We start from the raw sequence: 27,991 nt of genomic DNA on the forward strand, positions 1-27,991 counted from the left end.
GTCCATCTTGTAATATACATCGGTAACTTTAAAACACTTATAAACTGTATTTTCCTTTGTTAGAAGAGTCTTAAGATACTTCCCTGGTGGTCCAGGTGTTAAGACTGTGCTTCCACTGCAGGGGGCATGGGTTCCATCCCTGGTCTCGGAACTAAGATCCCACAAGTCATGTGGCATGCCCCCCTCCAAAAAAGTCTTAAAACCTCATTTTCTCTCTTATCCCTTCGGATATACAATAAATAACAGATTGTACTAGATTAATTGTCTTATAATAATGTGTAAGAGAGATTTACTATTACCAGTGAGCCATGGGAGGGCTGTGAGCAGGTGAGGACCAGGGCCAGCTCTGAATACAGAAAAACCCATCTAGGTTCATGTGGAAGATGGGCTGGAGGGGAGGGACAGGAGGCTGGGGCCTATGAGTGGGGCTGAGTAAGAAAGCCCTGTCCAAGGGACACAGGTCAAGCTGGAGACCTGACAGCACCCACAAGAACCGTACAATTCTGGCAAATCCATCTCCTTCTCTGGGCTCTGGTTTCTGCATCTATAAATAGGCCATAGTTATCCTAGATGTATTAGATATGTATACTATCTAATTAGTATAATTAGATACATTAGCAATGTATCTATTGCTGTGTAACAAATTGCCCCCAAACTTAGCAGTTTAAAGCAACAATAAACGTTTATTGTCTCACACAGTTTCTGAGGGTTGGAAATCAATGAGTGGCTGAGCTGTGGGGTCTGGCTTAGGATCTCTCACGAGGTTGCAGTCAGGATGTTGGTGGGGACAGCTGTCACCTTAAGGCTTGACTGGGGCTGGAGGACTTGGTTCCTCGACACATGTGTTTCTCCAGTGGATGATTGCTTGAGTGTCCTCACAACGTGGCAGCTGCTTCCTCTAAAGTGAGTGATCCTAGAGAGAGTCAGGCAGAAGCTGCAGTGACTTTTATGACCTAACCTTGGAAATTACACTCTGCCATTTCCACAATACCCTATTAGTCACACTGTCAGCCCTATTCATGTGGGAGGAGACTACACAGGGGCCTGAATACCTGGAGGTGAGAATCATTGGGGCCCATCTTGGAGGTGGGCTTCATAGTTCTGATATAGTATCTTTATTATTGTAAACAATATTGACTTCAGAACTATCTCAAAAGTTTTTTCCCCTCTACTCAACAGCTGTACTGTTTAGAGGTCTGTGGCTGCATTAAAAGCCCTTTCTTCCTTCTCTGTAACTGGGATGGAGGGAGGGCTAATTCACTGGGCTGGAATAACAGACACAAATAAAGCCAGCTTCAAAGTTAATACGAAACACTATTTCCCAAGGACATGCTTTCTTACTCACAGTGTTGGAAATTCTATCAGTAAAAATGAAACATCCCACTCTTGCCTGTAGGATCGAAATCATTTGAAACATAGTAGCAGCCTCGATTTCCAACCCAGGTGCAGAGTAAAGGGTTTCTGGACCCAACACTACACATCTACATTCATCTTGTAGTTTGCAAGGATACAGGACCCTGGTTCCTTTTGCAGTCCACACACTGCTTGGCTTTGAGCCTAACATACAGTCATCACCTAAACTCCACTCTTCCTCCAAATCCTATAATAACTCTACCTTTTCCTTTGTCAAGATGCTCCATGATTTCTCTGTTGTGTGGTCTCCATCATCTCAATGGGTCAATAAACTTTAATTTGTCAGACTATATTCCTGGTGTTGTCAGGCTGATGGATTAAGACACCTATAATCTTCAATTGCCGTGGCTCCCAGCCACCCTTAGGACATAGATTCCCTTCTCTTATATGCCCAAACCATTCATCATCTGACCCCAGCCTATTTTTCTAATCTCAGTTCTTTTTCCTTCTTACTATTTTCGTTTGAAAGGTAGATGTAATCATTGCCATACAGTAAACTGCACGTCTTATGTGTACAACTCAGTGAATTTTTAAATATTTGTATGCCCAAGTAATCACCACCCAGATAAATATATAGCACATTTCGGACACCCCAGGAGCCTCTCTGTCCTCACCCTGCCAATCTATCACCAATCTATCACTTTTTGAACTTCAGATTCCTTTTATTTTCACAGAAACACATATAAACATTCATAGACTTTAGTCATCTGGAACTTCCTGCCTCAAAGAATGCTATCTTTGGCCTCTGATGTTCCTTCTGTCCTGGCAAGGGCTCAAGTCCCACCCGGAACTTTTGAAAATACTGCAGGAATGAATGAATGAATAAAAGTTATAGCTGCGATTGAATGCGTGCCTGGTGGAACGGCGCCACGACCAGTTCCTAAGGGGAAGTGCTGATTGGGCAGTCACGTGATAGGGGCCGATCCTTCCCGGAGCAGGTGAGGCAGGTGCGGTCCCGTGTCCGGGTAGCCCTGCGGGGCAGCGGCTCGCGGCGGCCATTTTGCGGGGCGCTCACGTGAGAGGACGCACGCTCAGCGGGGCGCTCACGTGACCAGGGGCGTGCTGCGGCCGCCCGGGCGGACCCGGCGAGAGGCGGCGGCGGGAGCGGCGGTGATGGACGGGTCCGGGGAGCAACCCAGAGGCGGGGGTGAGGCGGGAGGCGGACGGGCGGGAGGAGGGCGAGCCCCTCGCCGGCCGACCCCAGGATCCCTCCTGCCGGTATGGGGCCGTCCGATCGCCAAGCACTCCGGGGCAGAAACTCCGGGATCCGGCGCTGCCAGCTTCCACCCACTCCCGGGGTCCCGGGCTCTCTGGCCTCTGCGTCCGGATCCCTTCCTGTCTGGCGCTCTCGGACCCCCGAGAAGCTGGGGAACCCCATAATCCAAGCCCCCAGGGCAGGCCCGGGCTTGTTGCCGGCACCACTTCCTGGTGGGAGGGGCGGGTCTCCCCTCGGTCCCCTCAGGCCAGGGGTCTGGTTGCATGAAGTGTTCCCTCAGCCTCCTCCCCCGGAAGAATGAAGGATACAGGCCCAGGATTCCTGCCTCTTTCTCCATCAGGGACTCAGTTGCCTGGGCCCCCAGTCACTTTATTTACCAGGGACCCAGAAATGCAGGGTCCCCTAGCGTTGTCCTCCCTCAGGGATCATGAGCCACTCCAGTTCCCTGGATCCCCCTAGGACCCAAGAGTCCAGGCACCTCTTCCCTCCTTTCTCCTCTAGGGCCCACCAGCTCTGAGCAGATCATGAAGACAGGGGCCCTTTTGCTTCAGGGGTGAGTTTGAGGTCTGATTATTGCGGAGCAGATTTGAGGAGTGAGGCCCCATTCTGATTCTGCATTCCCTGCAACTCCATTCCCACTCTAGTTTCATCCAGGATCGAGCAGGGCGAATGGGGGGAGAGACACCCGAGCTGGGCCTGGAGCAGGCGCCCCAGGATGCATCCACCAAGAAGCTGAGCGAGTGTCTCAAGCGCATTGGAGATGAACTGGACAGTAACATGGAGCTGCAGAGGTGTGGTCCCGGGGACCCAGGGGCCCAGCCAGTGAGCCCCTTCTCCCTCAGAGCCCAGGAGTCCCAGCTCCCAACCTCCACTTCCCCTGGGAGCCTGGAGTCCAGGCCCACAGACCCCTTTTCCGTCAGACCCAGGGGTCCAGGGCCCCACCACTCAACTCAGCACTCTGGACTCCCAGCCCTCCCCTGCCCTAGGATCTTGAAACTCTCCTTCAGGGAGTCATTTTCCCCAATTTCCTCAATGTCCACCTTGTGGCTCTCCCCCATGATGGCTTCCTGGCTCAGGCCTCAGTTTCCTTATCTTTGGTATGGGGTGGACACCAGAGTTTCCACACTCCGCCTGATCCTCCCTCCCCAGCACTGGCTCTCCTCTCTCCTGCAGGATGATCGCGGCCGTGGACACAGACTCCCCCCGAGAGGTCTTTTTCCGAGTGGCGGCTGAAATGTTTTCTGACGGCAACTTCAACTGGGGCCGGGTTGTCGCCCTTTTCTACTTTGCCAGCAAACTGGTGCTCAAGGTGGGCGGCTGCAGGGCTGTGAGCCCAGGCAGGCTCCCCTATGAGGACCTGGGAGTTGTGAGGTCAACCCCTGTGGCAGCCCAGTAACCACAGAGGGAATGGAGAGAGACAGCTATGGACCGCTTGTCTGCTTTTTCATTCATTTATTCATTCAACAAGCATTTATGGGGCCTATGGTGTGTGTGACCTGTACTCGGCACCCAGGACACAGTACAGAACAGGCTAGGTCCCTGCTCTCAGGGAGCCCACGTCGTATGATGAGTGCTGAGCGAAGTAAACTAGGGTGACGTGATTGGGCAAAGTGGTCAGGAAAGACTTCTAAGAGGAGGTGACATGAAAGCCAAAGTTGGAATGACAAGAAAGATGCAGTGATATATTGTATAAAGATGGGGGAAAAGGCATCCCGTAGAGGGGCAGAACATGCAAAGGCCCTGAGGTAGGACCAAGCCTGGTGTGTTGTGGGCAATGAGGAGGCCCATGTGGTTACAACAGAGTGAGGAGGGGGAGAAGGTGAGATGAGGGCAGATTGCGAGGGTCTTGTGGGCCACTATAAAGACTAGCTTTCTCTGAGTGCGACAGGAGTGATTGGCTGGTTTTAAACAAGAGAGTGAGGTGACCTGATTTATAAATAGAAAAGACTTTTCAAGCAAGGAGAGCAAAATGTTAATTGTAGCATCTAGGTTGTGTGTATATGCCTGTACACTTTGAAATTTTTTTAACTTTTCTCTCTGAAGATTCTCATTATAAAATACTGGGGGAGGGGAAGCCCAGCAAATTATTTTGTCCCTTGTGGGTAGAAAAATGGATTATGGGGCACAAGGGCAAAAACTGGGAAGCTGACGAAGGGGTACCTGTAATAGTCCTGGCTAACGGAAGACTGACCTGGAGTCAGGGGGCAGCATTGGAGGTGGAGAAGTAGATTTCTTGATGTGTTTGCAAGATTGAGCTGATGGGGCTTGAATGTTAGAGGTGAGGGGGACAGCAGCAGTCAGGGTGATGGTAGGGCTGCGTGTGGAGCTGGGGACAGCAGGTGAGAAGCAGCGAGATAAAGGCTGAGTAGGGAAGCTTAGGGAGTTGAAGAGCAGGCGTCAGGCCTTGCCTCGTCTGAAGGTCAGAAAGCCCTCTCTGGGGAAGTGACATTAGACCTGAGCTTTGAGGGATGAGTGAAAATTCCCTTGGTTGAGGCCCATTGAGGCGGCAGAGTCAGCATGTGCAAAGGTCCTGAAGCAGGTTAAGAATTTGGTGGGAATGAAGATATGGAAGAAGGGTGGGAATTCCCTGGCGGTCCAGTGGTTAGGACTCCGTGCTTCCACTGCAGGGGGCACGGGTTTGATCCCGGGTCGGGGAACTAAGATCCCACAAGCTGTGTGGAGTGGCCAAAGAAAAAATAAAAATTAAAGTTTAAAATTAAAAAAAAAAAAGATATGGAAGAAGGACAATGAGGCACAGAAAAGAAGAGGAAAATTGGAATGTGATCAGGTCAGAGGCTTCATACAGAGCCTTGTGGGCCAAGATATGCTTTTGATTTTTTATCCCAGAAGTACTGGGGAGCCATAGATGGTTTGTGAGCAGGGCAGTTGACAGTGACCAGATCCACTTCACAATTTATGAAGCTCATTCTGACTGTGAGTGGAAAAGAGATTGCAGAAGGGCAGGAGGGGAGGCAGAGAGTTGAGAAAGGAGGCTGGGGGCCACGGCCCCAGGCAGTGGGGACAAGGCTCAGTCCCTAAGGCCCAGCCCACTCCCCGCAGGCCCTGTGCACCAAGGTGCCCCAGCTGATCAGGACCATCATGGGCTGGACACTGGACTTCCTTCGAGAGCGGCTGCTGGGCTGGATCCAGGACCAGGGTGGTTGGGTGAGGCCCCTAACCCCACCCAATCCCCCACTCCTCTGGGACCCCTGGGCCTTCCTGAGCCCACCACAGTGGTGCCCCCCTCCCCATTTTCGGATCATCAGATGTACTCTGTAATGCATTTTCTTACATGTCTGATCAACCCCGATTCATATGGCACCGACTGACCTCTCCATGACCCTTGACCTCCTGGTGACCTCTGACCTGACTAGTGCCTTCTGCCCTCCCTGGTGCCTCTACTTCCTTCGGAATCCCTCAAGTTCTATGATAACTCTTTGGCCCCCAGCTCTTTAGTACCATTAATCTTAGGCCCTTGCCCCCACTCATGCCCTCTGACCTCTCTGTGACCCCTCATGTGCTGGCCCAGGGCCTGCCCCTTGGCTGAGCTGCTGAAGTGCCTCATGTCCCTATCCCCAGGACGGCCTCCTCTCCTACTTTGGGACACCCACGTGGCAGACAGTGACCATCTTCGTGGCCGGCGTGCTCACTGCCTCGCTTACCATCTGGAAGAAGATGGGCTGAGGCCACCAGCGGCCTTGGACTGTGTCTTTTCTGCATAAATTATGGCATTTTTCGGGAGGGGTGGGGACTGGGGGCCATGGGCATTTTTCTTACTTTTGTAATTATTGGGGTGGGGTGGGGAGGAGTGGTCTCGGGGGGCAATAAACCTCTTTCGGGCCACACTTTCAGAGTCTGAGTCACTGGGCCCACTTCCTGGCTTTCGCAGGAGACCAGGCTTCATGTGCTGACACATCTTTTTCTGAGGTTGCCTGGTGCCCTCTATGGGTAGGTGGTGAGTTAAGCCTTGGCCTGCCCTTAAGGAGCCCACAGTCCTGAGGGGAACCGAGGTGACCTGAGATCACATGAGTCGTGTCACAGCCTAGGGTATTGTGTTAGAGGCAGCACTGTGCGGGCCCAAGCCCGGCAGGGGAGCCTGGGGCTGGGGTGGAGGTGGGGGGTGGATATCAGGGTAGCAGGGTGCAAAGCAGCCTCCTGGACCCTGGGAACTAGGACCTGGAAGCTTCCACCATATGGGACCACAGGAAGTTGCACATTTACTGAGGTGGAGAAATGGGGAAGAAGCTGGAGGGGGGCAGACCTCGGGAGGACTAGGAGAGCAGGGGAGGGCTCTGGAGGTTGGCAGGCTGAGAGGCTGGAAGGCTGAGGAGGCTGGAGAGAGGGTCCAAGGGAGACTCCAGAGGAGGCCTGAGCTTGAGCTGTGTGGCTGCAGAGGAGACACACAGGCTGGAGACTGACAGGTGGTAGAGGGAGGGGCTGGAGGAGGAGGAGGAGTCTAGGGTCTGGCCCTGTAAATGGGAAGGGCCCTCCAGGAGAGGAGCGGCCCCTGGGAAGATGCTGTGCTCACAAAGAGGCACAGTAGATTGAGCCACAGAAGGAGAATCAGAAAAGGGAATTACAGAGAATAAGGTCACTCGGAGAGTCACAGTCGGTTGTCACCTCTCTGGCTCTCTTTCTTTGGCCGCGTTGGGTCTTCGTTGCTATGCGCAGGTTTTTTTCTCTCTAGTTGTGGTGAGCGCGGGCTACTCTTCATTGCGGTGCCTGGGCTTCTCTTGCGGTGGCTTCTCTTGTTGCGGAGCATGGGCTCTAGGCGCGTGGGCTTCAGTAGTTGAGGCACGCAGGCCCAAGAGCAGGCGGGCTCAGTAGTTGTGGTTCGCGGGCTTAGCTGCTCTGCAGCATGTGGGATATTCCCGGACCAGGGCTCGAACCCGTGTCCCCTGCACTGGCAGGCGGATTCTTAACCACTGCACCACCAGGGAAGTCCCACCCCTCTGGCTCTCCGTCCCCCTCTCTCTGGGTCCTTCTGTCCCCTTCTCTGTCTCTGTTCCTGTCTCTTTGTCCCTCTCTGGGTCTTTCTGTCCCCCTGTCTCTCTGTCCCTGTTTCCCTGGGTCACTTGTCTTCTCCCATCCCCCCTGATACCCCCACCTTCTTCAGATCATCTTTATCTCACCCCTTCCTCTCCCTCCACCTGTGAGCACTTTCCAGGTCACCTCTCCTTTCCCAGGCTAAAGGTCTTTGGGCTGAGGTATGAAATTTGGTGAATGAGTAACTCAGACCCCATTGTGACTGTGTGCCTGGGGCAACTGCCCCTCCCCCAGAGGCTTGCCCCAGAGACAGCAAGTCAGGGGAGAGATGTCAGATAAGACAGAAGTGAGGGGAGACTGAGTCACCACCCAGAGAGAGGGGACAATATGGCCACAGGCGGGAGCCCAGGGAAACCATCAAGGGAACTAAAAAGACAGTGCCTTGAGACAAAGCCCTCAAGGTGGCACCTTGGGGGAGGGGACCAGACTTGGGGCCCAGCCAGGCCTAGTTCCCTGGGTCCCAGCCAGACTGCAGTCCACCCAAAGTAGATGAGGTCAGTCAGCGGGCTCCACCCCGCCCCTCGGAGGGAGCCCCTTCCAGAGCTGAGTTCAGCATGACTCAGCACGGCTGCTCTCCTGGCCACTGGCCCAGACACCCCTTGAGGACCCCAGATACCAGCCTGACTGGCGTCCCCTTGATCAGGGAGTACCCTGCCCGGGCTGCTTGGAGAGGCTTCTCTGCAAGGTGAGCCCTGACCTTTGCCCCCAACGCCCCAGCGGCTTCAGCTTTCCTGCCCCAGCCGGCCAGCTGCCTCCATTAGGGCACTGAAATAGGGTCAAAGTCCTGTCTCTGTTTCTCCTTCCCCCCAAACAACAACAATGGGGAGCTCCTGGAGGGCTTCTTCAGCCAGCTCTGCCACCCAGGCACCAGCCTGGACCAGGCACACTTTAAAAATGTCCATTGGTTAAAGACAGACATCCCATTCATAGGTCCCCAGACCCTCCTTGTTTCACCAGGACCCAGTACTTCTCTGTGATCTTGAAGGAGCATGTGTCAGGCAAGACAGGGACAATTTCAGCGAGGCTGCTTCGGAGTCAAAAAGAATTCCCAGTCTCTGGCTGCCTTCAAAGTCATCTCCAGGAAGTGCAGCCTCAGAGGGACCCCCAAAATTCCAGTGTCACTTCACCCCTCCCCATCTCAGCTTCCAGAAAAAGTGAGCCCCTAAAATAGCCCCCAGGTATTCCAAGGGGCCCAGACAATCTTTCGAGGGCTCCAAAAGGCTCTCCAAGACCCCTGACCTCTTTAAAAAGCCCCTACTAGGCTTCTGGAAACATCCCTCTCCCCCACTCCGGGGCTGAACACCAGGGCTCTACAACTGTCCTTTTAATCTCAAAGATCACTTCAAGGGCCTAAAGACCGCCCCACCCCCCCGGGGAAGTTTCCAGAAAAATACGGACTTCCATTGTGAACTCTAAAGCTACAGAAACTCCCCCCACCTTTGAACCCCAAGGCTCCAGGTCCTCCCAGAGAGAGACCCAAGGTTCCAGAAATATCATCTCACAGCCTTCCAAACTTCTCAATGATCCGGGTACCCCCTTATCTCCCAGCGTAAACCACAGTCATCTGGAGGTTTCCGCACCTCTGAGGAACCCCCCCAGGGTTCCAGTAAAGTCCGTGCCGGGACACAGCACCAGAATCCGATCTACTTTCCTGAGACACCCCCCAGGACCCAGGGATCGTTATTTTCCAGGGTTCCCAGTGTCGTCATTATTAATCTTTCACCTACCAGAGAGTCTCCCTCCCCCCTCCCCAGAATCTCTTGACTTCCCAGAATTAGCCCCAGAGCCGTTGCATCTCCCGAAAACTCCCACCCCCCAATTCCCCATTTCACAACAGCCCTCGCCTACAGGCGCGTGACTTCCCCACCTCCGGGGGGCGGGGGTGTGTGTGTCTAGGCGTCCTATATGCTCCTGATTGGTCACGCCTGGGCTCCAGGCCCCGCCTCCCACCACCGCAGATTGGCCGATTGCTCTCCCCGACCGTCCCACTTCCGAGGGCCCGCGCGCTATAAAAGAAGCCGCCTTGGCCACAGACGTTTCCATTGCGCTCGGCGGTTCCCCGGATCTGTCTCTTGCTTCAACAGTGTTTGGACGGAACAGACCCAGGGTCGCCCTTTCCTCCAGCCTCCGACCACCCTCCAGCCTTCGGAGCCAGCCACTCATCTATCCACCCTCCAACCTTCGGAGTGAGGCACTCAGCTGTCCTCGGTCACCGGGACCAGCCAACACCATTTTTTGAGCCGAACTCCTTATTACCGATCAACCATGAGCTCCCAGATTCGTCAGAATTATTCCACCGAGGTGGAGGCCGCCGTCAACCGCCTGGTCAACATGCATCTGCGGGCCTCCTACACCTACCTCTCTCTGGTGAGGGTCCCCAGGACGCCCCTAGCCCAAGTTCCCCTCAGCTGCGCACCTCCGGCCCTCTGCGCACGCGCTGGCCTTCTTTGTCCTGTTGGATAGTCAGAAGGCGGAGTCCGCATGCCTGGCCTCGCCTCCTGCTGACCATTGTTCCCGCCATCTCTTCCCGCAGGGCTTCTATTTCGACCGCGACGATGTGGCTCTGGAGGGCGTGGGCCACTTTTTCCGCGAATTGGCCGAAGAGAAGCACGAGAGCGCCGAGCGTCTCTTGAAAATGCAAAACCAACGCGGCGGCCGCGCCCTCTTCCAGGACGTGCAGGTAAATAGTGTGTGGGCAGCGGACTACATCTCCCAACAGTCCCTGCACTAGAGGCCCCTTGACTGTAGCGGTTTAGGCACCGCGTTGGCTTCTTGGAGATTGAGTTCAGTCTTTTGTGGGTTATTACAGCTGGAGATCGAGGCGCACCCAGTTCTCCCAAGACGTGGCGGTCCAGAGCGCAGCGTGTAGTATCCTGGGACGTGTAGTTATAGAACACTGGGGAATGATAGATACAAACTCTTAGACGTTTTTTCCCGGTTAAGCCCTCTACTCTAGCAACTACTGGAAAATTAGTTTTTAGTCCTTTCCACAGTATGTGGCTAGTACTGAGCCGTTTCTGTTTTCGGTATAGAAGCCATCTCAAGATGAGTGGGGTAAAACTCAGGACGCTATGGAAGCCGCCATTAACATGGAGAAGAACCTGAACCAGGCCCTTCTGGATCTGCATGCCCTGGGTTGTGCCCGCGCAGACCCCCACGTAAGTATCTCCAGTCATGTCTATAAGACCTTCCCTGGAATGATGCTTACATACTAAGCATTGGCCTCATCTGATTGGGCAGATTTCCTTCTGAGCCTCCTTCCCCCATCTGTCACATTGTTAGATCTGTCCGTGGCAACATTTTCTCCTCTTTTATCACTCAGCTCTGCGACTTCTTGGAGAGCCACTTCCTAGATGAGGAGGTGAAACTCATCAAGAAGATGGGTGACCACCTGACCAACCTCCACAGGCTGGCTGGTCCCCAGGCTGGGCTGGGCGAGTATCTCTTCGAAAGGCTCACCCTCAAGCACGACTAGGAGCCTCCGGAGCCCAGTGGCCTTTGAGGAGCCCCTCTGGTGTTAGGGCTTCTACCTGAAGCCCCTGTCTGCAGCCACTAGGCAGCTTTTTAACCATCCTGGAGCCCTCTCCCAAGCCTTGGACCAAATGGAAATAATAAAGCTTTTTGCAGCGGCTAGTGGTTTTGTGTGTATCCTGGGAAAAAAGGTGGGATCTATTTTCACAAGCTGCCCTGGGCTGGCAGGGAGAGAGGAGTTTGGCGCTCTTTACTTCTAAGACATAATAACACCTGTGGGGTGTTGCAGTAGTGGGTTTTCTGCTTTGCCAGGCTGTTAACTGCCCCTCCTAAGATGGTAGAGTCCAGACTCCAGGGAGAGTCTAGTAAAACCTGGCGTTGCTAGCTGGAAGCAGACAGCTGTTAAGGAGCTCAGTAATTAGAAACCGGTTCACATGAGTTATGTTGCTAGGCACTTGCCAAGCTCTGGAAGTACTCTGTCTCAATTCTGGGAGGCTAAGTAGAAATGTGAGCTCCTTTATATGGGTAAGTCGAGACAAACTGTGTAAATTACCTATGGTAACCGGGAGGCACACCCAGGTCTGACCTCCAAAGGCTGCTTGTTACAGGTGTGGAATTCAAGGCACATAATAGGTAGAACCTGGCTAGTGGGTCTGAGCAGCTGAAGGCACATGGTGTGAAAGAGGTGCTGAGCTAGGGGTTCAGGGCTCAGCACAGACAGAAATGGGATGTGAAATTATCCAAATGGGAACTGAAGAAGCTTGAAGATGACTTAAGCAGCTGCTGGGTCCAAGCAATAAAACGATGTCAACTCTGACCCCCTACCCCATCCTATATTTGGTAGATGAATCTAAGAGGAAATGGCTGCTAGACAGCTGTTCTTTTGTCTGCTCAGCGCCATGCCCCTCCCGCTGGTAATTCTGGTGGGGGAGGGGACTCTTGGGTGTCACAAACACTGTGGCTAACAGAAAGATGATCACACATCCAAATTCAAACAATCAGAGCTTTCTACTCCCCTGAAAAGCAATTGATTCAGAGATGCACGTGTATCCTAGGGATGATTAGAACTGAAAGGAGAAAAAGATTTTTTTCCAAAAGTAGAGTCATCCAGGGGACAGTAGGGCCAAAGTCCAGAGGCCAGAGTCCTAGAAACATGCTCTAAGCCAGTGCTGTCCAATAGAACTTTTTGCAGTGATGGAAATGTTCTGTATCTGCGCTGTCCAGTAGGGTAGCCATGGGCCACATGTGGCCACAGTGGCTATTGAGCCCTTGCATATGGCTAGTGCTACTGAGGAATCTAAGAGCCTGAGCCAACTTTGCCACTTGCAAGTCGAGTCAAAAACAAGAGAGTTGCCTTCCTTTGAAATAACACTGGAATCCAGTGGCAATCCAAGTCTCTGAGACAGTAGAATGAGACAAGAGAACCGGGACTCAGCAGTGGGCAAGGGGAGGAATCAGAGGTGAAGAAGAGGGAGGGAAGAGGAGGGCGGGGCCAGGATTGAGGCCCACCAAGCCCTCCGGTCAGACTAGACCTGAGATTCTTAAATATAGATGTATTTTTTCATCTCTGGACACACTTCAATCACACCCCTTCTGCCCTCCCCACTCCCAGTTGCAAACCAAGGGCAGCAGACACAGCACAGCACACGTGAGGGGCACCTCCCTTTCACCAAAGCCGGGGGGCAGGGCACAGCTTAGGGATGGAAGAGGCTCGAGGTAAATATGGAGGTTCTAGAATCCAGTGGGCTGAGTTCTAGACCAGAGGGAAGGGACCAGGATGCAGCAAAGTGGCGAGGTTCTAGATTTGGCAGCTGGGACCTAGAACCCAGTGGTTTCATGGTGGGTCTAAGCGGTTGGGGGTTATGTGTGCAGGTACTGGGGAAGACAGCCAGTTGTCCTCAGCAGAGGGATTCCCTGTAGGGCACAGGAGTTTGGAGATATGGGGAAGGAGAAGTAGGGTCTGGTCCAGAAAAGGCCAGAAAGGCATCTAGACCAAGACAGCTTGTTCTCCAGTAGGAATGAGAAGCCAAGTGGTTCTGCCCCCACTTGCTTGGCCAAAGTGCAGAGCAAGAAGGGAGCAGGGGTGGAGGGATCCTCCAGGCAGAGCCGGACACCCCAGGGAGGGCTAAATCAGAGTAAACACGAGTGCACTGGCCTGGAGCCCGAGTTCTGGAGTTAACCTGCATTAAGTCCCTGAAAGTGCCCCAGCTCTGGACTTGATTGTCTCATTAGCAGGGACTCCACGTGGTTTCCAGTGCTTGGTGGCCCCGGGCCAGGCCTGAGCATGGCAGGCTCTGTATGCTGTAAAATTAGCAAGCCGCAAGGGGCTCAAGGAGTCCCAGCACAGAAGGCAACAGAGCAGGTTTCTGAAAACCTCTGGCACCATGGCAGGATAATGGCAGATTCCTGGCCTCTGGGATGGCCTGGGGGACTCCAGGGCACAGATTATGCATTCTGGAACCCAAGAAAGGCACGTTGTGGATTCTGGAGTGTTTGGGATTCCGACAGAGGAGCTAGAGGGGCTGGAGTGTATGGCGGAGGGGGTAGGGCTGTGGACCCCACAGAGGGTTGGGGATCTGGAGTGGAGTTTAGGGACAGCGCCATTCTGCATCCACCCTCCAGATAAGGGAGGCAGGGTTGGCAGGGGAGTGCGGGGCAGGGGACTTAGTTGCGCTCCTCGCCCAGGGAGCTGGCGGGGCTGAGGGGCTCGCTGGGGGTGCTGACTGAGCTGGAGGGCGCTGTGTCCACCGAGCCGCGCTTGCTCCCGCCGGTTGAAGACGTGCAGGAGGCGCGGCGCGGCCACTCCGGGGCGCGGATATTGCGCCGGTCCTTGGCAGCCTCCTCGTCCTCGTCGTAGCGCTCGCCATCTTCATCGGGTGGTCCGTCCCGGGGCTCCTCCTCATCCTCGCTCTGGTGCGGGCTGGAGTGTCTCGACAGTGAGGGCGATGGTGGCACTGAGGCTGGCCGCGGGTAGCGGTAGCCCTGGGTCTGCGTACAGAGGTGTGGGCACAAACCGCATAGTGAGCAGAGGCCTCTACAGCCTGCCTGGGCGTCCAGCGTCCTTGAGGTCTTGCAACTAGAGGAAGGACACCCCACTTCACCCCACCCTTCTAGCTCCTGGCCCCCTAGAGAGACCCCGGGTCCACTTACCGCTTCAGCCTCGTGGGGCTCGTAGGTGAAATGTTCTGGAAAGGCCTTGGCCAGTGCCATGTGGCGTGCGCACATGTAGTACTTGTTGGGGGGAAAGAAGAGTGGGCATCAGGGGTCAGGAGCCTGACCCCGCCCCCAGCAGGTTTGGAGGTGGGGTGAACCCTGGTTACACCTTTTATGCAGATGAGCACACCCTGCAGTGGTTTCCAGTTGGCCCCTCTGCCAATCATCCATCTTTCAGGCTCCACCCCTTATGTAGATAAGCAGAGCTGTGAATGGACAGTCTCTGAGCCACACCCCCTTAACAGGGGCGGAATTCTCCAGTCAGGTACCTCTTTGGCCGCACCCTTATGCAAATAGAGAACTTCCCACCCCGGTGGCCTTCCAGTCTGAAAGTTGATTCTTTTCTTAAAGGGACAGCAAGCGTTACAAATAGGAAGAGACCATGCCCTTTGCGCCAGCTTTCGAGGCACGGGGAATCAGAGACCCAGAGCCGTAAGTGACTGATTCACCAGCAGAGGACAGGGAGGGGAGTTATACCCGGCCTAGGTATTTCCAGTCCAGAAGGTCGGAGAGGCGCTCCGTGCGGTTCCGCTGGATAATGCGCTGCCGCCGGCTCTGCTGGCAGAAACTGTAGAGGAAGGAGGTGAGCTGCGAGCAAGAATCATCCAGGCCTCGGAAACGCCGGTCCAGAATGTAGATGCCTGTCGGGGCCAGGACGAGGTCTCAGAAAACAGATTGGGGAAACCTTCATTGTCTCTGGGACTCTGCGGACACCAGGACGCCTCCTCCCACTGGGACTCAGGAGTCCACCCCCTCCTCTCTTAGTGACCCAAGAGACCACGCCCCTCCTTCCCAGGATCCAAGAGTCCTGGCTCTCATTCCGGGCGCTGACCGTAAGCTGAGGGGTCTGCGATGTGTTCCTCCATGAAGCAGCCGAAACCAGAAAGGTTGGTGGAGACACTGGGGATACCCATAACCGTGCACTCAGCTGCGAGAAGGCGTGAGAAAGGTCCGCTTAGCTTGCCCCTCTTTATTGCCTTAAATCCCAGTGAAAGCCCCAATGGCGCCCTCTATTGGCGCCTTTAATAAGAGCCGGGCGCTGTGCTGCGCAAGTCAGGAACCAGACAAATTAGGCTGTGCATTAAAGTATGATTGTCCCTATTCCTTAGAGGGGAAGCTACTAGGCCCAGAAAAGGGAATTCATTTGCCCCAAGGCCTCAGGGTAAGGAAGAGTCCATAATTGGGTAATAAGGATGCTAATTTATTGAGCACGGTACTCTGGGCCAATGTCCACCATTTTAATTTATCCTCATGACCTATAAGACACCTTTTTGTGCCAGACTGCACTGTTTTGGTTGTCATAGCTTTATAGTCTGTTTTGACAAGAGGTAAGACAAGGTCTCTCATTATTACTATCACTGTGTACAGAGCACCTACTACACCTCGTTTACTCCCTTAAATAACGCTGAGAAATGCTTCAAGGAGTTTATTATAATTTTTATATAAGTGTTTCTAAAAACGTCTGTAAGCTGCAAAAGTAGGCACTACATATAACAAGGCTTATGGGAAAAATAGGGTTGGAGCTGGTCACACAAAACCTATGCACCATTTTAACCGGGGATGAAACTGGCAAATTTCCTAATCATCACACAAGCATAGTTTAAAAGACTTGTCAAATTACTCATCATTTAAGAAATATTACAGCAAGTGTGGTATTTATTTTGCCTTAAAAACATATGAAAGTAGCTTGATCGTTAGTGAACCGTGCATTTAGCTGTTGTTGTTTTGGGGAACTAAACAGTAGCAAATTGGGAGAAATCATGTGTGAACTCTGACATCAGCCCTCTAGTTACTCACATGAGCTACTGTGTCACAAAAACACAGGAACAGACTGTCTCCATTGTTTCTGTTTTGCAAAGGAGGAGTTTGGAGCTCAGGGAGGGCCAGTCCCTTGTCCTGGGATCACTCCAGACGCTGAACTCACCTGGTGTGTAGCCCCAAGGCTCATAGTAGGAGGGGAAGACCCCAAGGTGGCAGCCACGGACAAACTCCTCGTAGTCCACAGGGAGCAGGGGGCTCGTGGAGGAGAGGAACTCCGGGTGAAAAATAACCTGGCAGTGGAAAACAAGGGCTCAGCCCGAGCACCTTATTTAGCTACTCCCTGGGGATCCCAGAGAGGATGAAAAAGTTGTCTAAAGCCACACAAGACAGTGTCAGGACAAAGATTGGAATCCAAGTCTGTCTGCCTCAGAAGTAAAGGTTCTTTCTAAACATTGCAATCCTTTGATATACCAGGGGAGATGGGGAATGTGAGGCTCAGGCTCCACCCCCCATATCACAGCCCTCCCCAGAACCACCACCCCCAACCATGCCCAACCCACCCTGGCCAGTGCCCTCACCTTGACCCTGTCGGCACTACTATTGAAGAGGCCAATTCGGCGGATGGTGGTCAAAATAGGATCTGAGGAGTCGTCCAGCATATTGTGGGTGCACACAGGAGGGAAAGACTGCCGCTGTAGGGGCCACAAGTGGGGTGGGAGGGGGGGTCAGGGAAGGGACAGAGGACTCCCTACTTCCCCATGAGCCATGCTCATCCTGGGGATCTAAGGAGACAATTCCCATCAGGTTGTGGAGCAACAAACCCAAGAGATTACCAGGAGTTGTAGATTTCCTACTTGGCTCTATCTGTAAAGGTTTTCTTTTCCCTTTAAGCACCATAAGCCGAAAAGAAACTACAATCCCAGCTGTCTTAGAGGCAGAGCCAGTGTTAACATCCCTCACAGACTAGAGGGAGCTGTAGCTATCTTGTTCTGTACTCTGGGCTCTCATCAAAGAAACCCAAAGGGACCGTAACTCCCAGCAGTTGATGGGGGCTGTGCCTTTCAGGGGCTGCTTGCCGGAAGTTATAGTTTTCTTATGAAAATCCTGGATCTCTTTCTCTCCAAGTTCCTTTTACTCTCCATCCTGTATTCTCTCCACCTCCACCCTCAAAAGAGGCCCAAAGAAACCACAATTCCCAAGAGCCACTGGAAGAAGACAGAGCTAGCGGGATAGCAGTCCCAGGGGCTGCTGGGATATATAGTTCTTTGCAGCTGTCCCATCATTCCTCTCATTAAAAGATCTACTCATCTTCAGTTTACTGACTCCAGGAGCCCAGGAAACTACTCCCAGCAGCCCCATAGCAGAAACATCCTCAGTGAGGCCGACTGCCTTAGGAACTACTGGAAATTATAGTTTGGACAAAAACAATTCACACCTTGTTTGTGCAACTTGGCTGTCTTGGTTTCCATTCCCCAGGATTGGGGGAAATCACCAACCCTGACCACAGGTACCAAAAACCCTTGACTCCAGAGAATAAAAGAACTCTAATTCCCAGAGGTTTCTGGGGCCAGGGAAGAGTCAAGGTAGCAGAAAGCCCTGGGGGCTGCTGGGAGTTGTAGTTCTCATTTTGTGACTGCCAATTTTCTCTAAGGTTTCCCACCCATCTAATTAACCCCAGGTATCTAAAGAAGCTACAACTCCCAGGGGTATTTGGAGACTAAGACACAACCAGTGGGATAAGAAACAGTAGCTGCTGAAAGTTTTCAATGTTCTTCAGTGAATAACTGCTGTTTTTTGTTGTTGTTATTATGGTTGTTTTTTCTTCTTCTTTGATCACACCATGCGGCACGTGGGATCTTAGGCCCCAACCAGGGATCGAACCTGCACCCCCTGTATTTGAAGCACAGAGTCTTAACCACTGGACTGCCAGGGAAGTCCGGAAATAATTTTTTTAGCTGACCTGGCTCTATCCCTAGAGGCCCAACAAAACTACCACTCCCAGCAGTCTCTGGGGGAAGAGGTGGAGGTAGCTTGCAGCAAGGCCCAGGGTTAGCTGGGAGTTGCAGTTCTCCTTTTGTGGCTATCTTGACTTTAGTTTAAGGTCCTTCCACCTTTTGTTCATGGATCCCCAAGGACTCAAAGAAACTACAACTCCCAGCAGCCTCTGTGGCAGAAAAAGCTGTGGGAAAGCAGGCTGCCCTAAAGGCTTCTGGGAATTGAAGTTCTACCAGTCAGTTCACACACACCCTTCTGACTTCAGAATTGATTCCTTGAATAAGGGCTGCCAACAAAGCAGAACTCCCACCCATCTCTGGGGTCAGAGCTAACACGGCAAGCTGCCTCCAGGGCTGCTGGGAATTGCCATCTTTCGACTCAGGAGTCCAGACCATACCTGCGTGGCAAAGATGGCTCTTTTCATCATAGTGAAGTCCTCCTTGTCCAGCATCTTGTTCATGTCTGGGAGGCTCCCCCTGTAAGGCGAGCAGGGGGATGCATCTGGGAATGGGTGATGAGAGGGTTTAGAGCCCAGGAGGATGCAGGGCTGAGGGCGGGACACTCACACCAGCAAGGATTCATAAAGCTTCCTCCCAAACTTCTCCTTCACTGTGTTGGCCGTATCCCTGGAAGGAGCAGAGCGACAACATCACTTATAGACCAGCTGCCATTTATTGTTAGGCTTCTGGGGCAGCTGGGAAGTTGAGGTCTGAGCAGAGAAGCTCTGGGAATTTCTGGCTGGAAGATGGGGACTCGGGGAATAGGCCCTGGAAGGCTCGGATCCCTTGTGCTTTGCATCAGCTCTGCGGCCAAGGACAGGTGGCCTTCCCTCTCTGACTTCAATGCCTCATCTGTCAGATGGGGATAAAAATAGAAGCACCCTCAAAGGTTTGCAGTGAGAATTCGATGAGGTCATGACAAAAAGTGCACAGTGCCCATCGCACAGTGAGCCTTCCAAAAATGTCAGCTATTATTAGGACTTGGGCTAGTCCTGGTAGTCGTGATGCTGAGCCCCATTTTATAAAAAGGGAAAATTACATTCTGAGAGAGGAAAATGTATGGACACAAGTAAAGCTAGCAAAGAGTGCCACCCTACAACTTCATTAACATTCCTCTGTTCATGGTCCTCTCGTAGCTCTGGCCTCATTTTCTACCCCATCTCCCTAGGGTACTCTGCTTCAGCCCCGCTGGCTTCCTTGCTGTTTCTCAAACATACCTCAGGGCCTTTGCACTTGCCATTCCCTCTGCCTGAAATGCTGTTCCCCAGATACACACAGGGCTTCCTCCCTCGTTTCCTCTCTTGGTCTCTACTTGCTGGCACTTACTCAGTGTGGCCTGTCCTGACAACCCTGTCTTATATTCCAGTCCTGCTTTTTTTTGCCAGAGCACTTTCTATAGAACTTTCTAGAATGTGAACACAATGAGGGCAGGGATTTTATCTTTCTGCCTCACAGCTGTGTTCCCAGTGCCTAGAACAGCACCTTGCACACAGTAGGAGCTCAAGAAATAGCTGATGGCTAATGAGTGTTTTTCACAGATGAGGAAACTGAGACTTGAAAACGGGGAGTGGTTTGCCTAAAGTCACAAAGCCAGAGCAGGACAGGGGCATGAGCGGGATCTCGCCAGCTTGATACCAGAGCCCTGGTCATGCTGTCACACTTGTCCTGCCTGCGACTGCGACTTCGTACTGCCCCCGAGTTGCAGGCATCTGGAGCAAGTAACTTTGCTGGGAATCAGGTGGGGGATGGGTTGATCATGTCACAGATGACAAAACTGAGACTCCAGGAGAAACAGGGGACCCAAAGCACACAGCTGGGAGTGGGAGCGGCAGGGATGCCGGGCCGAGGGCTGCTGACCAAAGCTGCTTGCGCACGGCTTGGCCCTTAAGGGTTTCCACGTTGAAATTGTTGGTCCGAGCTGGCATGATGAAGAAGGCAACCACTGTCTGCTCGCTGCCATTCACCTGGGGCAGAGGAAAGGGAGGGTGTGTGTGTGTGTGCGTGCGTGTGAGTGTGTGAGGATCACATGGGAGAAGGCTGAGAACACCCACCCTTTTCCACCCCCCAAGACCACGAGGACCCTGCCATGCCCCTTACTGTCAAGGAGAATTACAGGACAGAGCTACCATTCCCACGGGGACTCTGATCTTCTTTCTGGGTCCCTACACTCCTGTTTTACACATAGGTTTCCCTGCCCCCCCCCTCCCCAGGTCTCCGTTCTCCCCAGTCATGTACTGATTTTCTCATCCTCCTTGTCCCCTTGCAGCCCAGGCCTTACTCTGAGCAGATAGTTGAGCCGGGCCAAGGCCTCCAGGAAGACATCAGCCCCCTTGTTGGAGAATTCGTAGCGGCCAGCGATAAAGAAGTACAAGGTCTTGTCCAAGTTGAAGTCCAGGTGCCTAAAGAAGCCACAAGACAGGGTGAAGCCAAGACCCTCACCCACTAGCCCCAGCCTTGAAACTACAAACCCCAGAAGCCACAGGGGCAAAGAACATCTTAGGACAGAGGCATCATGGGAACTCCTGGGAATTGTTCTTTTCTCCTTAGATGGGGATTTCCTTAAATACTCAGCCATTGTTCTGGTGCTCAAGAACTGAAGAGGCTGAGCCCTCAGCTGTCCCCTCTGTTGGCCCCAGGAGTCTGGGTTCCCAACCACCATCTCTCTCAAGAACTAGGTATCTGGCCTACATACCCATAAAAATGGCCCCGCACAAACTCCTGGATTCGAGCCTTGCTCTGAGCATGGAGGTTCTGGAACTCATGCATGGCAGAGAATTTCTTCACATTCAGTCCATTGGGGGTCACGATATCTGGGATTGGGGGAGAAGGTCCCACATTTCATTTCTTCATTTCTTCGTTCAGATCAATGTGGCTGAATGAATAAATGAAGGAAAGACCCCTTTCCTTTCACAATGTCTTTGTTTCGATAGCTCCCCAGTGAGCTCCTGTGGTGACCCAGCTGCCCTGCCACTCAGATACTTTCTTGCCCAATATTGCATGCTTATATTCACAAGCCTGACTACAACTCCCATCAGCCCCTGTGAATGGCTAACCAGACAGGGAACAGAGCAACATCGGGGCTTCTGGGAGTTGTAGCTCTTTTGTTTCCCCTATGCCACCCTGAGCTGGGGGAATGAGTCAATGTCCCCATCCTGCTTCTCTATTTTCAAGCCTCTTTTAGGGCCCCAACCATTTCCTATTCTCATAGAAATTAAAGCATATCAGTGAAAAACTATAACCTCCATCAGCTCCTGGGGCAAAATTCCAGGAATATAAGGAGCTGGACAGCCAAAGGTCTTCTGGGAGTTATAGTTCTCACCTTATACCCATTGAGAATGGATGCTATAGTTTGGGAAGAATAACTGGTTCCAACACTGCTTTTCTCAAAAACAAAATCCAAGGAACCTCCTTCCTCTTTCAGAAGACCAATATCTACATTAGCCAGTAAAAGAATTTTACCATTTCTGAAATTAAAGAAACTACACTTCCCATTAGCCTCTAGGGCATGCAGCCAGGCAGCCTCATATTCAGGTCACCAACCTAGGGCATTCTAGGAGTTGTAGTTCTCTGCTCTTTACAGCAAAAACATTGGAACAAGCCTTGGCATAGACTACCCCATTTATGTCTACGGACCCAGGCCTATTTCCTACCTGGTTTCCTTTTGAGTAGGTGCTGAGCCTCAATGGCGGTAATCTGGGACACAGTAGTGAAGACATGAGCGCAGTGGGCTGCCGCCCGCTCCATGCAGTAGCGGTGATAGATTTGCCTGTCACCTGCTTCCTTGTCCACGTTGAACTGGGTAGGGAGGGAGGGCAATCAGCTTAGAAGAACTGGGGAGAAGACAGGCGGTCCAGACTCCAGGGTCTTAGGGGAGACTGGGCCTTGAAGCTGGACTCCTGGGCCTGAGGGTGGAGGGCTTGAGGACTTGGATTCCTGGGTCCTGGGGGAAGAGAGAACTTGATCCCCTTGGGCTTCACAGACAGCCTCGGGCTGTCCTGAAATACTGGCAACCCCCATCTGCCACGCTCCCAGCTCACATTCTCCAGGTTGTTGTAGAAGTCCACGGCACCGGCACACAGGTATCGCCCCAGCAGCGTGGCGTGGGTCGTGAAGATGGTAGCCACGGGCAGCCGCCGGGCACGGCACAGGCAGAGCCCAATGCCCGCCAACCACTCATGGAAGTGTGCAACCACATGTGGTTTCTCCTCGCTCTGGGCCAGGAACTGTGGGGCAATAGGGATAGGGCCACTGTGTCTCCATGTGTATTGTGAAGACAACCAGCAATCCCCAACGTGGATGAGGAAGCAGGGGAGAAGTCAATCTATCCCCACAACTGCACAGAGTGGGTGGTGACCCATTGCAATACCCATGGGACAAGGAGCTCTAAATCCTTAAGGCAGCCAGACTAGCTGACCTCATTCCCAGAGGTTGATGGGAGCTGTGTTTTCTTGACCAACCTTCTAAGTCCCAGAAGGGCTGAATTGGAAAGACCAAAGTTTTAGTGTTCCCAAGTCCTGAACACAATTCCTGGACACCTTTTACGTCAATCAAGAGTAGACCTGGGGGGCTTCCCTGGTGGCACAGTGGTTGAGAATCTGCCTGCCAATGCAGGGGACACGGGTTCGAGCCCTGGTCTGGGAAGATCCCACATGCCGCGGAGCAACTGGGCCCGCGAGCCACAATTACTGAGCCTGCGCGTCTGGAGCCTGTGCTCCGCAACAAGAGAGGCCGCAAAAAAAAAAAAAAAAAAAAGAGAGGCCGCGACAGTGAGAGGCCCGCGCACCGCAATGAAGAGTGGCCCCTGCTCGCCGCAACTAGAGAAAGCCCTCGCACAGAAACGAAGACCCAACATAGCCAAAAATAAATAAATAAATAATAATAATAATAAAAAAAGAGTAGACCCGTACCGGATACTGGTTGAAGGACTACAACTCCCAGAATGCCCTAGGAGCAGCCAATTCATAAACTGTCCCAGGGTATGGGAAACAAAGTTTCTTGAGCCTTTTAAAACTTAAGAAAGGGCCCGGGGGCTTCCCTCGTGGCGCAGTGGTTAAGAGTCTGCCTGCTAATGCAGGGAACACGGGTTCGAGCCCTGGTCTGGGAAGATCCCACATGCCGCGGAGCAGCTGGGCCCGTGAGCCACAATTGCTGAGCCTGCGTGTCTGGAGCCTGTGCTCCGCAACGGGAGAGGCCGCGATAGTGAGAGGCCCGCGCACAGCGATGAAGAGTGGCCCCCACTTGCCACAGCTAGGGAAAGCCCTCGCACGGAAACGAAGACCCAACATAGCCATAAATTTAAAATAAATAAATAAATAAAAATTAAAAAAAAAAAAAAGAAAAAAAGAAAGGGCCCGAATTGGGGTTCGGGTTCTCAGGCTGAGGAGTCCCAAACATCCGGGGACCCACCTGAGAGCCAAGTCCCGCCCATATTAGAGAACTACTACAACTCCCAGAACTCCCTGGGGGTGAGCCCTCCCGTCAAGCCAGCCTCCCCAAGAGCTAATGGCTTAGAATTCCTATATTTGGAAGACTGGAGTAAATGACGCTGGGGTTGGGAGACTGGGTCTCTGAGGAAAGAAGAATCTTGGCCCCTGGATGTCCATATTGCCAGAGATCAGAGTTAATCCTCGGTTTAAAGGACTACAACTCCCAGAATGCTCTGGGAGACACTAGCCACCCTCTGGCCTCGGATGGCCATTGTAATTTGGGGCCTGGGGTCGAAAGGATTGACAAGGGGATTGGCAGTGGGGCCTACCTCACCCAGGAACCAGGTGGTGAGGAAGCCAAAAAGGACGGCGTCGTTGCCTTCCCTGTCGTACCAGGGCACCCCGATGTTGCACGTGTCCCATAGCTCCCCCTTCCAGCGCTCCAGGGCCCAGGCTGAGGCCCCCACGTCGAGGAGCACCACCAGGGGGCCCCCCTCGATCAGCCAGCGCCCGAAATACACCTGCAGGGGGACACAGGGAGGCTTAGGGTTTTGGCCACCTGTCTCTGGGCCCAGCAACTGCGTTTCTCCCATCCCCAGGGAGACGTCTGGGCTCATGGCCTCGGTGCTTCTACCTTCTGTTTCTGTATCTGCTGCTAATTTCTCACCTGCTGCCTTATTTCTCAATTTGCCATTAGTTATTCCCACCACAATTTTTTCCCATCTCGGCTGCAGCATCTCCCTATCCCTTGCTTAGTTTCTCTAACAGTTGCCTCTCTTCTCTACTTATAAACCCACATTGCACATGTCCTGTCTCTGTGCCCCCACTGCCTTATTTTTCCACCCTGCTAATCATTTCTCCAGTCCGCTGCCTTGCTTCTGTGTTCGCTGCCACATTTCTCTCACCAACCATAATGCTGCTTTCTCCCATTATCTTTCCTTTCTGCCGCTCACTCCTTGTACTGGCTCCTTCTTCTTCCACTCGCTCCCTTGTTTCTGATCCTTTCGCCATGTATTTGTCACCTGCTTCCTCTTTCCTCTGCCCATAGGCCCATCTTGTACTTCGCAGCCTCATTTCTAACACTGCCCACCCACTTTCCATGCACGGAGGCTACATTTTTCTACCCACTGCCGTGTTTCTAAGCCTTGTGGTCGCATTTCTGGCCCTGCCACGTTTCATTGATCTGTTGCTTTCCTCCTGAGACCGTGGCCCAGATTCTGGGTCTGCTGCCACAGCTCTATGCAGCCGACAAGCCGTCCTACTCCTCCCCAACCTGGCTTTTCCCGGCTTTGGGAGCCTGACCCCCTATGCTCCTCCCCCTCCCAGCTGTTGTCTGCCCTTTTGCTGGGGGGGCTATTCTTAGGCCCCCAGCACATGGACAGCAGCTGCCATGGGGGAGGGACTGGGCTGCCCTAGGGTTCCTTAGGGACACAGTCCCGTCTAACTGGACTCCAGACCCCACCCCAAATCAGAGGCTGTGAATGAATGAAGGCAGCATTGTACCTCTCCCTCCCAGACCCCGATGTCTGTACCTCAGCCCTGCTGCCTTATGGCCCTCTCCCTGGGGGACAGCCACCTCTCTGTCCTCATCCTTCAATCCTCATTGGGTGCCTGGGGCTCTCCCCTCCTCTTTTTTTATTTTCCCCCTCCTCCTTTTAATTCCTGGCTGCGCATCCAAAACTCTGTCCCCTGGGTTTGCCTGCCTACCTCTAATCTCTTCCTCAATACTCCATCGTCCTCTCTCCTTCGAGATCCTTCTCTCTAAAACATCAGGCTACCTCTTTTCTGTATCTGGACTCTGTCTGTCTCCCTACTGCTCTAACCACTGGGGCCACCATCACTTTTTGGAACACTCAGCCTTTCTCCATCTGGCTTTCTCCTTTGCCTGCCTGGCCACCTCACTCTGCACGTGTGGCTGCTTTCAGTAATAATGATGATGATAATAATAACCACGACGATAACAGCTCACAGACAGTACTAACTGCATGCCAGGACCTGGGCTGAAGACTTTTTATGAACTATTTCATACTCCCCGGAAGCCTATAAGGCGGATGCTATTAGCATGTTCATTCGCCAAGGTCACAAGGCAGGAAGCAGAGAAGGCGAATTTGAACTTCAGGCTCCAGAACTCCTGCTCTGGCCTCCTGCCTCACCCCCAAGCCCACCTCCCCTGGGTTTTGTCTGGCTGTCCATCTAGCTCTTTTCCTTTCTCTGGATCTGAGGATCTCGGCCTCTTGGGACCATCTTTCAGTCTGTCTCATACCTGCTGTCTTAGAGCTGGGGGTTCACCCACTCACTTCACGGGGTCCTGCATCTGTCTGAGTGTCTGTCAGATGTCTGCCCGGGAAAGTGCTGGGCCATCCTGAGTTTCTGTCCATGCCTCCCTCTCTCCCTGGGGCTGTCCATCCCCTGCTCCTTCTCTTTCTGCTGCCCCCACCCTGCCCTCGGCTGGGCCATGTCCCACCTTGCAGCCCTTGCTGTTCATGGAGTCCAGCGTCCTCTTCAGGGCTGGGGTCGGGGGCTCGAGCAGTTCCACCTGGGTCCTCACGCCCTGCTCCGTGTACGGTCCCACCAGGTAGTAGTTGTCGCCCCACTCATCCCCTGTCACCTTCGCCTTCGTCTGCAGCACCGTGTAGATGCCACCCACTGTGGGCCCAAGTGCGTGAGGGCAGGCCCCAGCAGAGGTCCACAGATCTGGGGCCTGGGGCAGGGTCGGGGTGGGGGGCGGCTGCGGGAGCCCCAGACCTCTGGCTCGGAGGGAAAAGGGGCCTGGGAGCCTACACTTCAGAGTCAGAGGAAGGAGGGGAGAGGGTGGTGATGGACGATACTCTTGGGACTATGGGAGAAGGGGGCTGGGGTCGGGACTTGAAGGGAGGAGGTGCTGAGTCTGAGAGAAGGGGCAGGGGGCCTAGGCTTCTAGGTGTGAGGGAATTAGGGGCTGGGGCTGAGGAGGACAGAAGCTGACAAGGGTTATTAGGGCCTAGCTTCTTGAGTTCCCAGCTTACAGGAGCTGGATTTAAATTCCCAGTCAGGCTCCAGGACACAGTAAGGGAGAATCCCTCTTCATGGCCTCATTTAGGGTCTCGGAGTTGCCCAAAAGAAGCCAGAGCTGTAATTCCTCACCCCCCAGGGATTCTGCCGACCTGTCCCTCAGTTCCCTCTCCCCACATGGGGACACAGGCATGCAGGGTCCTGCCCCTCCCATGACTCCATTCCAGACCCAGAAGTCTGGGCCTCCAGCCTCCTTACCTCCTGAAGCCTGGGCCCTGGAGATCCATGTCTCCATGTTCACAGACCTCCCCTTTTTCTCCCAAGACTCAGCAAAGCAAAATCCCTTTCTTCTGTGGAGCTAGACTGCCTAGCTCTTGGGATTCCAGCCCCAGCCTTCTCCAAACCCAGAACCTCAGGCCCTTTGGAGCCCGGAACCCAGAAATCCAGGCCCCCAGCCACTCCCATCCCAGGGCCCAGGCCCTGACCAGCTTAGGACTTCCCAGCCTTTCCCCATTCCTGCGCGCATGTGTCTGAGGCTACAGGCTCCTCTACTCCTAAGAACCCAGAGCTCAGGCCCTCAGAACCCAGGCATCCAGGCCCTAACTCTCTCTCACCCTAGAATCTAAGAATTAGGGTCTCCAGCCTCTTCACAACTTTACTCTCAAATGACCAGTTCCCCCAAATTCTCCCACCACGATTCATGCATCGTTATCTCCAAGTGGGCTCTCTCCCAAATCCGGAGTTACATCCCAAGACCCTTCCCCCTAGGGCCACAGTTCGGAAGTGCAAAACCCCTCCCCCCAACTCCTTCCCTATTGAGGACCCAGGTCTCTGGTCTTTTTTCATTTTAGCCCCCTCACCCCTAGGACCCAGGACCTGGGTTTCCAAACTCCTTTCATCTTAGGCGACTCATCCCCTCCCTCCAGGGCCCAGGAGACAAACTCCAGTCCCTCCCCAAGGACACAGGAGTCACAGGCTCCTTGCCCAGGACCCAAGAGTCATGCCATGCAGCCTCGTTCCTCTGTTACTCTACAGTTCCGGGCCCCCACCCCCGACTGCCCTTCTCGTCCGGGTCCCTCCGCCCGGCGTGCTCACCCTTGTTGGCCACCTCCCAGGCCACCTCAAAGAGCACTGTGTTCTCCAGGTCGAATTCATCCTCCCAATCCTCCAGTCCTGGCAGTGAGGACACGGACAAAGTGCGGTTTAGAGGCATGGCCGACGCGGTTAGAGGGCTCCGGGGGCCACAGGTGGGGGCCCCAGAGGTGTCTGAGGAATGCACTGGGCAGGGCGCTGGGCCAGGTAGTTGGTGCCCGACGGGAAGCTTGCACCACCCTCGGCTTCCTATTGCACGACCGCACTCCCGCCTAGAGCGCTCGGACCGGGGCCGGAGGCGGCCGCAGCGTCACTGAGCCCAGTGGGGGTTCCTGCAGTGAAACCTTGCGGCCACCAGAAGGCGGTGC

The 27,991-nt window shown here is 53.5% G+C and overlaps 3 protein-coding genes and 1 long non-coding RNA gene across 5 annotated transcripts; 2 read left to right on the plus strand and 2 right to left on the minus strand.

Moving 5' to 3' along the window:
* Positions 1-663: 663 nt before the first annotated feature.
* LOC309617766 lies at positions 664-10,202 on the minus strand. The gene is made up of 2 exons (XR_014238121.1): positions 10,092-10,202; positions 664-913 (listed from the first exon to the last, which is right to left on the minus strand). It is a non-coding gene; the product is annotated as an uncharacterized lncRNA (long non-coding RNA).
* BAX (BCL2 associated X, apoptosis regulator) lies at positions 2,460-9,907 on the plus strand. Its single transcript, XM_082370386.1, has 6 exons — positions 2,460-2,560; positions 3,131-3,182; positions 3,274-3,420; positions 3,803-3,938; positions 5,690-5,794; positions 6,209-9,907. The coding sequence occupies exons 1-6, from the start codon at positions 2,527-2,529 to the stop codon at positions 6,311-6,313; spliced, it is 579 nt and encodes a 192-aa protein (XP_082226512.1). The 5' UTR covers positions 2,460-2,526; the 3' UTR covers positions 6,314-9,907.
* On the plus strand, positions 9,714-16,002 carry FTL (ferritin light chain). Of its 2 annotated transcripts, none has more exons than XM_082370388.1 (4): positions 9,714-10,042; positions 10,209-10,355; positions 10,708-10,833; positions 14,711-16,002. In XM_082370388.1, exons 1-4 carry the CDS (start codon positions 9,941-9,943, stop codon positions 14,801-14,803), a joined length of 468 nt encoding a protein of 155 aa, XP_082226514.1. In that variant the 5' UTR covers positions 9,714-9,940; the 3' UTR covers positions 14,804-16,002. The 2 variants fall into 2 exon arrangements, with proteins under 2 accessions (XP_082226514.1, XP_082226513.1); XM_082370387.1 differs by lacking the exon at positions 14,711-16,002 and adding an exon at positions 10,998-11,306 and having other exon boundaries at positions 9,716-10,042.
* Positions 12,685-27,952, minus strand: GYS1 (glycogen synthase 1). The gene is made up of 16 exons (XM_082370327.1): positions 27,627-27,952; positions 26,005-26,186; positions 23,870-24,061; positions 22,152-22,337; positions 21,765-21,909; positions 20,807-20,924; positions 20,393-20,513; positions 19,972-20,078; positions 18,682-18,741; positions 18,513-18,591; positions 16,699-16,812; positions 16,284-16,410; positions 15,192-15,287; positions 14,837-15,000; positions 14,297-14,377; positions 12,685-14,134 (listed from the first exon to the last, which is right to left on the minus strand). The coding sequence occupies exons 1-16, from the start codon at positions 27,742-27,744 to the stop codon at positions 13,811-13,813; spliced, it is 2,214 nt and encodes a 737-aa protein (XP_082226453.1). The 5' UTR covers positions 27,745-27,952; the 3' UTR covers positions 12,685-13,810.
* Between the last annotated feature and the right edge of the window lie 39 nt (positions 27,953-27,991).

The sequence above is a fragment of the Balaenoptera borealis genome, assembly GCF_965194805.1.
Source record: "Balaenoptera borealis genome assembly, chromosome: 19".
NCBI classification, from domain to species: domain Eukaryota; kingdom Metazoa; phylum Chordata; class Mammalia; order Artiodactyla; family Balaenopteridae; genus Balaenoptera; species Balaenoptera borealis.

Bases quoted from the DNA above. Each gene is read 5' to 3' on its own strand.
- BAX (XM_082370386.1), top strand. From the start codon at position 2,527: ATGGACGGGTCCGGGGAGCAACCCAGAGGCGGGG. The intron at 3,421-3,802 runs GTGTGGTCCCGG...TCTCTCCTGCAG, and splicing joins AGTAACATGGAGCTGCAGAG to GATGATCGCGGCCGTGGACA. The intron at 5,795-6,208 runs GTGAGGCCCCTA...CCCTATCCCCAG, and splicing joins TCCAGGACCAGGGTGGTTGG to GACGGCCTCCTCTCCTACTT.
- FTL (XM_082370387.1), top strand. From the start codon at position 9,941: ATGAGCTCCCAGATTCGTCAGAATTATTCCACCGAGGTGGAGGCCGCC. The intron at 10,043-10,208 runs GTGAGGGTCCCC...CTCTTCCCGCAG, and splicing joins CCTACACCTACCTCTCTCTG to GGCTTCTATTTCGACCGCGA. The intron at 10,356-10,707 runs GTAAATAGTGTG...TTTTCGGTATAG, and splicing joins CCCTCTTCCAGGACGTGCAG to AAGCCATCTCAAGATGAGTG.
- GYS1 (XM_082370327.1), bottom strand. From the start codon at position 27,744: ATGCCTCTAAACCGCACTTTGTCCGTGTCCTCACTGCCAGGACTGGAG. The intron at 24,062-26,004 runs GTGGGACATGGC...GTCCCCCTGCAG, and splicing joins TGAACAGCAAGGGCTGCAAG to GTGTATTTCGGGCGCTGGCT. The intron at 21,910-22,151 runs GTGAGCTGGGAG...CTCCCTACCCAG, and splicing joins TCTACAACAACCTGGAGAAT to TTCAACGTGGACAAGGAAGC.